This window comes from Gekko japonicus, unplaced genomic scaffold (assembly GCF_001447785.1).
Source record: "Gekko japonicus isolate JY-2015 unplaced genomic scaffold, Gekko_japonicus_V1.1 scaffold57, whole genome shotgun sequence".
NCBI classification, from domain to species: domain Eukaryota; kingdom Metazoa; phylum Chordata; class Lepidosauria; order Squamata; family Gekkonidae; genus Gekko; species Gekko japonicus.
The window spans coordinates 358875-368045 of NW_015160208.1; the positions used below are offsets into that span (position 1 = coordinate 358875).

The window sequence follows — 9171 nt, forward strand, 5'->3', positions numbered from 1 at the left end:
GGAAAGTGAGGTCAGCACCTTCTCTCCTGGTAAGTGTCATTTCTTTTCTGTCTCCAGATTGCTACTCTTAGGGCAATTTCCCCCTTCTTCTTGGAAGTGCCACACTCAGTCTTACCCTCTCTCTCAGCTAGAGATGTAGTTAGGAACATATCTCTGTCTCTCCTCTTTCCTATCAAGTATGTTGATTCCTAAATAAACCTTTATCTACTCTTTAATCAGGTTGTGCACCGTTGCTGTGTTACTTTGCCAACAATTATCACTCAACTTCAGTAGTCTTACAGGACTATAATGAGGATAACCATTGTACAAAACATTCCTTATGGTAGACATTCTACACTTGTGATAATTCAGCTGTTAACTAAATAGGTTGTCTCTCTACAAAGCAAGGCAATCTTCAATTCTGTCAGTAGGACTAGACAATCCAGGAGATTTTGAAGCGATGAGCATGGCACATTTTTATTGGCTAACATTATTCTGGCATGTTATGCATCAGTGATAGCTTCTTGGATATTTACCAAGAGATTTCAAAAAGCATCTGTAGCCATGTCAAAGAACATAAACCAGAATCTTCCAGGAAGAATATTTCCAGGAACTGCCTAAACAAATCTAAAATACGGAAGCTATGAACCTAGGCATATTTACTTGGAAGTATAAACTATTGATGCCAAGGAGACTTACTGTCTAGTAAATGTGCTTAGGATGACGATAACCAAAAGATGGGGAATGGGCTGCATTGAAAACGAACAAAAAAGGCAAACTCCTTAAAGATGCAGTAGTGATTTAATAGGTAATTCCTAACACATTTCACTGATCTTCAACAAGCGAATTTGTTGAACAGTTAGACATGTTATATTTCCTTCTGGTGAGCCATGTACAGTTCTGTATAGAGGAGCTGCATCTCCAGAAACAAATGTCTGAAAAAGATGCAGCATGTATCTTAACTAATAGTTGAACACATTTCAAGACCAATGAAATACATGGAGAGTTATCAATTAAAACACAACTGCACTTTTTTTTGCCCTTTGTATTTTTTCCTTAGGATTATACTGCAAGTGTAATTTAATAAAGGACATATCCAGTGTTAAAGTTCATTAGCCTAACTTTCAGAAGGCACTCTAGTTTTTTTGGCTGAATTCAGATGTTATAGTGTTTTTTTTAAACGCATTTGTAAGTTTTGTTATTTACAAAAGAAAAGAAAAAACAAATTGATATACATAGTTCATTCTTTGGAGTTTACATTAAACATTCTTTCCAAACCATTTATACACTCTATACCATCTTTTAAAAAAAGTTCTTGCCTTTCCCTTGCAATATCGTGTTCAGTTTATCCATTTCTGCAATTTCATATATTTTTGTAACCAACTCATCCCTTGCCAGCAGTTTTTCAGATTTCCAACATTTGGCTATACGTATTCTTGCTGCAGTGAGAATATATGTCAAAATATGTGTATAGTGGCAATCCAGGAATGTACTACATGCTCAGACTTTCACTCACTCTTCCTCATCTTGGAGCTTCTCCTTGTCCCCTTTTATGGGTTGTTGAGGTCAGCCACTGCTCATGTCCATTTTTTTTCTGTGGTGGCATCTACATAATGGAATGACCCTCCTGGCTTTGTGAGCAAGAGCCCCATGCTGTTGAATTTTAGAAAGTTATGCAAGGCCAAACATTTTTAAGGGCATTTGGTTAATGTTTTTATATGGATTTTAAATGTTTATTGATTATAATGTATTGGCATTTGCTGTCGTAAAAACCAAAAGCGAGTAACCTTAAGCCCTGTTTTAGAAGAAAGGCTACATACAAATTCTTTAAATGAAGTAGGAAATGTCTTTAAATAAATAAATAGTAGAATTGTGTCAAAATGGCTGAAATTCCATGTAGCAGATTCATTGCTACAAAAAAACCCTTTTAAAGTCTATATTGAGAGCTGCATCTTTTGGAGGAGGTGAGAATTCGGAAACAATTCCATCTGGGCCAGTTATACATTCAACTTATAACTCAATGAAAATGTTGAGACAGTGTGCAACTGCAATAAAAAAGGCCAACGCTATGCTGGGTATTATTAGGAAGGGAACTGAAAACAAATCAGCCAGTATCATAATGCCCCTGTATAAATCAATGGTGCGACCTCATTTGGAATACTGTGTACAGTTCTGGTCACCACATCTCAAAAAGGATATTATAGCATTGGAAAAAGTGCAGAAAAGGGCAACTAGAATGATAAAAGGGTTGGAACACTTTCCCTATGAAGAAAGGTTAAAGTGCTTGGGACTCTAGCTTGGAGAAATGATCGCTGAGCTGTGACATGATTGAGGTTTATAAGGTTATGCATGGGATAGAGCAGGTAGAGAAAGAAGTACTTTTCGCCCTTTCTCACAATACAAGAACTTGTGGGCACTCAATGAAATTGCTGAGCAGTCGGGTTAGAACAGATAAAAGGAAGTACTTCTTCACTCAAAGAGTGATTAACACATGGAATTCACTGCCACAGGAGGTGGTGGCAGTTACAAGCATGGACAGCTTCAAGAGGGAATTAGATAAGCATATGGAGCAGAGGTCCACCAGTGGCTATTAGCCACAAGGTATAGGTAGGAACTCTTAGGCTGGGGCAAGTGATGCTCTGTATTCTTGGTGCCTGGGGGGGGGGGGGCAGGGCCGGCTCACTCACTAGGGGTGCCAAACTGGCGCACAGACACCCTGTTCTGGTTCTGCTGCGAACACTACTGAGTTTTAAACATGTTATGATCTTTCTGATGATACAAACACCAGTTCCACCAAAGAACTTAGCCCTCTGGGCACAGAAGGGTCACTCCGCTGAGTCAAAGAAGAACCTAAGTAGGAGGGCTATTACATAAGGACACTCAAGTTGCAACTGACTTAATGGCAACCCCAGCAAGGAACTGTCAAGGCAAGTGAGAAGCAGAGGTTTTTTGCGACTGCGAGTGCCTTTCTTTGTAGTCTTCCTTGGTGGAAGCCAGATGTGCAAAGCAGGCAAAGTTACAAAAGCGAGTGTTAAGAGCATGGGTGCCAGGGGAACGGGAGGTCCCGGGTACAGATCCAATTAATGGGTCCGAGCCATGGTGGGCGCAGGGGGGGCCGCCAGAAGGGATCCTTGCCTAGGGTGCAAAATAATCTGGGGCCGGCCCTGGGGGTGGGGCAACGGTGGGAGGGCTTCTTCTAATGTCCTGGCCCCACTGCTGGACCTTCTGATGGCACCTGGTATTTTTGGCCACTGTGTGACAGAGTTGGACTAAATGGGCCATTGGCCGGATCCAACATTAGCTTCTCTTATGTTCTTGCGAAAATACAAAGATAATTAAAAATATTTTAACTGTTATTTCTGGCAAAAGTGTCTCTCTGGCTAACTAATGCTCAGAGGAAGCTTAATGCGCTGTTTCTGCAGAATACTTTTCACTCCGGATAATTTTGGGGAAAGTACAAATTTCAGCGGGGAAGTAAGCTAGCTTTAAAATCAACCGGCTTGTTGCTTCCGGGCACTTAGTCATGTAAAACTCGCTCTTTTACTAGATTCTCCACAGTCTACGAATACGAGGGTGAGAAGATAGATCCAGACGGTCAGCCGTGAGAAGAAGCAGCCTTCCCTACCCGGCGGCAGAGGGGTCTGAGTCTACCAGGCAAGAAGACACCGAGGGACGAGGAGGCGGGGCTACCGTCGGACTGATTCTACCCGGAACCTAGTTGGCTGTGGCTGCGTTACCAGGCGGGAACGGTGACGCGGCAGTATTGGCGGAGCACGAGCGCGCGAGAGGGCGGGCAGGAGGCGGCGCCGCCGGAGCCGGGGCAGGAAGCGAGTCGGGAGCGGCTGCGAGGACATGGCGGAGACCATTGTAAGTTGGGGTTGAGGGGGAGGCACGCAGGGGGCCCGCGGCTGTGAGGCCTGTGTGGGCAGAGAAGGCCCCCTCCTTTCTCAGGGGGAAGGAAGTGGCGGGTCTGAACTGCGCCGCTTTGCCTTGCGAGTTTGTGGTCCCTCTCTCGGTCTTTACCTTCCCCTAAATCCTTCGCTGTTTTGCTGACACCTTTGCCCTTATCTCTGCCCGAACCCAGTGTAGGAGGCGCTTGTCTTCTTTTCCTCTCTCAGCGCCATACAAATTCTAGTTAAGGAGCTGATATTTTTAACTCCTCGGAGGGTCGTGGTTTGTCAAGTCCACAGTCCCATTTTATTTTTCTTTCTGTGACGGATCGAATGGCTGTTTGTCTCTCGGCCCCCGCACCCCCATTAAAATATCGCTTTCATGCCCTACTTTCCCCAGGTTGTCTAAGGAATGTTGCCTTCGCCAAAAAGACAGAGGACATAGCTTACATCTCAGACTTGTTAAATAGTCATCCCCGCGGGAACACTGGGGATTGTAGTTCGTGAGAGAATACCACGGTTGTCTTAAAGAATTCAGCACCCTCACCAGACTACAATTCCCAGAATGCAACACCAGCTCTGTCTTTCCTCCCCGTTCGGTTTAGTCATTGTTTTATCTCCAGGTTCAGTATTAGTACTCTTTGCAACGCTTCAGTGTGGTTGTTGGGACATTTGGCTACCTGCCCACAAGCCATTATGTGTGGAATAAAGAAAGTGTGTGGAAGAAGAGAGATCAGAGCTTTAACTAGTTTTCAGAATAATAGCAGTGTTGTCTATAGTGGAACATACAGTGGTGAGACTCATTGTAATGCATTGCATTATGAGATCAGTACTGTGAGATAACAGCTAAGTTATTTTCCACTTCAGTCTTTGGAAACACTGAAGTTTATGTGCCGGTGTCCCAAATAAGTTAGGCAGAAGAATGCCCCAGGGGAAAACTTGCTATAGAAGATTCATACATGTTCTTGGCTTAGCTCCAGTTGTTAAAAGTAGAAGGCTAATGGTCCTAAATGAACAAGAAAAGCTTAAGCATTAGTCCTGTGCACATTTCTAGTGAGTAAATCCCAAATGAACTCACTGAGTCTTGCATAGGATTGTCCATGACAGAATGAGCAAATGCTTGAACAGATGCTTTCCACTAAGTGGCTTATGTGAACAAGCCTTCACACTTTTTTCCTGCATCCAGATTTCAGAAGTGGGAGATTCTTCCTTGCCCTTCAAATCTGTGAGAATGCAGTCTTTATGGACTATGGAAGAAATTAGGGTATTGGTGATTTGAGGAATTTGTAAGAAAATAGTTTCATGGGCGGTGTTTTTAAAGGAATATCTGAACATGCTTTGTAAGCAGTTAATAACTTATATCTGAAGACTGAACTAAAGTACATTAAGTGAAAATGCATCCTGCACTGAAGCACTGCAGTTTTGTAAAGCTTAATATATTGTGTGCGTGTAATTAAAATACTTTTATTCTGTTTTTCCTGTAAAATGTCCTAGGTGGCTAGCTATAGTCAGAATGGTTATAATGAAATAACATGAAAAGCACAGTTGTCAAAAAAGGCAACTACTGACATGAAAACCTGATTGATGAACTGTTAGATCATAAATTCCCCAATTTCTCCGAGTTCTGTTCTCTTTAGCAGCCTGATCCTATGCAGAGTTAATGACATTGATAAAATGCATTCTAACAGCATTCTTGTTAGCTAGCCCTGGCTTGAATGCTGTTGTTAACAAATAGTTGGTGGGGGTGTTTGTGACAATATTGATCAGCTGTATCTGAGGTGAAATATTGATAACAATTCTAGTAGCTATACCAATAAAAGTGAGATGGCCTTCTTAGGACACAGTTTTGACATATGTTCAGAGCCTTCAGCTGTGGTGTAGCTTTAAAGTAATTCTAGTTAAACCTGTTTTTGGTAGAGTTGAATCAGCAATTTTGATCAGGGTTGAACAAAAGTTAAGCTGTACTATTTACTTAAAGGTAAGTTAGCCAACTGATGTTCTGTCTGGCAATTACATGCTGCCTCCTTTGATAATGATGTCTAATTGTTAAGCAAGTTGTGTCCAATGCTCCCTCTAAGCAGTGGAGTCTGTGAGCAAAAATTCTACTTTGTGAGCTACCGGCATTAAAGTTGTGAGTGAGCGATTGGGCTGCTGCATAAATTAGTTTGCTCTGGAGCCCTCCTTCCTGAGCTAAGGCAAAAATGTGTGAGCCAGAGGCTAAAAAACTGTGAGCTAGCTCACCCTAACTCAGCTTAGAGGGAACACTGGTTGTGTCATATAACTGGATCAAAATACTTTTCTGCAGGGGGTATGAATTTCAAGAAATATTGATGAAATGTACGGAAAATGCTCTTGTTTAGCTTCTTCTTTCAAAACTGTCAAGAAATGCCTATTCAGAAAACATGGTGACATCACAATTTGCAAAGGTTGCAAACATGTCACTATTGAATAGGCAAAATTCTGGCTTTCACCTGATATCTAACTGGGCAGCCATCCATGATGATGATGTGTTTGTGCTCTGGGGCATCTGCTGAGGCAGCAGTTATCTTTTCATCCACATCTGGAAGTTGTAGTATTTCTGTTTTCCATTTATCAATGTAACAGACTTTCAAAAGACACACACTTTTTTTTAAAAAAGTCTCCTTGTCCATTTCTATATTTGTCACCATGATGGAGGTAGTAGGAAATGTCAGATCCAGTTTCAAGGTGATCCTTGTAGATCTGCTATAAAACACACTGAAATTCAAGGGATTGTGCTTAGACTTCATAGCATGACTTGGCTCTAGGATTAATTGTTCTGCCGCCACTTCAGGGTAAAACACTGCAGGGAGTGGCAAGGAGGTAATGTTCTGGGGTACTGTAAGAATTATTCATAATAGCTGCTCTTGTTTCTTAACCATATGCAATGAACCATTAAAGACTGAGAAACTATTATCAAAACAGTGTTTCAAACAAGCCTTTACTGTAAATCTAGCTACATTTGTAAATTTAATAAATCAAATGAAATCACCCTTCAGTTCTTTATAGTGCACCCATTCTTGGATTTCTCAAAATAAATATTCCCTTCATACCATCTACATATGCAAACTGGATCAAACTTAACTCTTGCATAGCACTGAACTTGTCATCCACTAATTATGAAACTTCTCTAAGTCAGAGCTCATGTGAACAGCTATACATTAAACATTTTCAGTATGATTTTTCATTTTAAACAAGCAAAACAAAGATTAACTCATATGTCTTTAAAGTGGGATTATGTACTGTGGTGCATATGATACAGTACTGTGTGAAAAAATGGTAACAATTTGTTAACACAGCATCGCAACAAGGGGAGCAATAATTTTTTCCTTAGCCGTTTTAGATACACTGGCAGCCAAGTGTTACTGTGTGTCCAATCTGGTATGTGTTTATATATAATTTTAGCATTCTCTGTTAACTTCTTATCTGGCTTGCATATATGTTGTAGTAACCTCTTTAAAGTGCTAGACAGTTTTACATGCAAGCTACTGATTCAAAGCCAACTTCATATTTTTTTAGGATTATCCAAGGCTGCTGTTTTCCAGTGTAAATAGGTGTCTTCCTTGCTTCTCCGCAAAAAGTTGCTCCACAGCTGTATGTCTTACAGGGCTGGAGTGGTGTGATACACTTATTTATTTATTGTCAGATTTATACCCCGCCCTCCCCGCAAAGCAGGCTCAGGGCGGCTTCCAATGACATATACATGATAAAAACATACATAATACAAATTAAAACATAACAGTTGAAATTAATACATTACAAAGTGCTGGCGGCAATTAAAATTCAGTCAGAAGGAATGCTTTCAGATGCGTTTCCAGCTCCCAGCATAAAGTGCTTAGATGTTATTCTGCTTGTCACTCTTATGGCAGCTGCTCAATGATGACTTTGCGGGCTTTGCACTATGGCGGTGGCCCCTAATTATATGCCTGGCGGAAGAGCTCCGTCTTGCAGGCCCTACGGAACTGCGAAAGGTCCTGCAGGGCCCTGATCTCCTCCGGGAGCTTGTTCCACCAGGTAAGGGCCGCCACCTAAAAGGCCCCGGCCCTACTAGCAGCTAGCCTGGCCTCCCTCAGGCCAGGGAGGGTCAACCGATTTTGAGACGCAGACCGTAGTGCTTTCTGGGGTATATACGAGGAAAGGTGGTCCCGTAGGTATGTTGGACCCCGGCCATACTAGAGGTAGATGGCTGTTATCAATTAAAATGAGAAGGGGCTGGTAATAATGCAGTCTGATAAAAATGTTAACAAAGGCACTAAATCTGAAGTTTGACTAATTTTCCACCTGAACTTGTATATAATAATTCCCGCTGGGTTTGATTTCTAAATTGAAAGAGGCTCTTGTACAGTAATCTTTCAAGTACTGCCAATGCTGTGCACCTTTAAAATAATGTGGAGATGGTGAATTTACCTAATACTTTTTATCTTCTTTCGCTCATCAATTATTCTAGAACATAAAATAACTTCCAGTAATAATCAAATTAATTTTGAGCCATGTGCTGATTTTCAAAAGCCAGTCTCTTTTGCTTAGCCTACTTTTTTGCCTCAGAAGCCAGAACGTGAGATTGGTTGTGTTCTGTTGTTTATTCCTGTTTTTGCTTCTTAACAGATAATCCGTGTCCAGTCACCAGAGGGAGTCAAACGTATCACAGCCACGAAGCGGGAAACTGCTGCAACATTTCTGAAAAAGGTATTCTGGCTTGGTATGCATGCATACTTCAGAGTTCTTCTAGGGCAGTAGCAAAGGTTCCTGTCCTGCAGGTCGCTCAGAACACAGCCAGTCTGTGGACTGCCCAGTAGGATTTGCTGTGGTGATAATTTAATATAATTAGAAGAGAGTGGGGATAGCTGATTGGCTGTACAATTTGGCATTGAACAGAATGCTAATCTCTTCAAAATTAAACTGCAGCTTTCTTTTGTCTTAAACCCACAATTGACATCATCACCCAAGCCTAACCTAACTCATCCTGACATGTCACAGGTGGTGTTTCTTATCAAGGAAGAATTTTCTATAGGAGAAGGCCAGACAAGCTGGTTCAGTACACCTGAAAACAACACACTGCACAGGGAGTAGGGTGATATCTCCATGCTGATTGCTGCTAGCTGAGAGACAAGTAGGATTTGCACTGGGAGGAAGGTGCAGTCTAAAAGTACATTTGTAGTGCAAGATTGCTTTTCTTCCTTCACTGTGGGGTAGTCATGTGAGAAACAATATAGCTGTCATTATATTGCCTAAGGCTGCTCTCTCATATTTATGAGGGACTGACTGATTCCTCTTGAATTCAGTG

The 9171-nt window shown here is 41.6% G+C and overlaps 1 protein-coding gene across 1 annotated transcript in view; it reads left to right on the plus strand.

Annotated features, from left to right (window-relative positions):
• Positions 1-3733: 3733 nt before the first annotated feature.
• The window catches only part of NPLOC4 (NPL4 homolog, ubiquitin recognition factor), a 71411-nt gene continuing 65973 nt past the window's right edge, over positions 3734-9171 (plus strand). The window contains exons 1-2 of the mRNA XM_015408849.1: positions 3734-3846; positions 8493-8573. Coding sequence (XP_015264335.1) covers positions 3832-3846; positions 8493-8573 — 96 coding nt within the window. The 5' untranslated portion in view covers positions 3734-3831. The remainder of the gene's footprint in view (positions 3847-8492; positions 8574-9171) is intronic.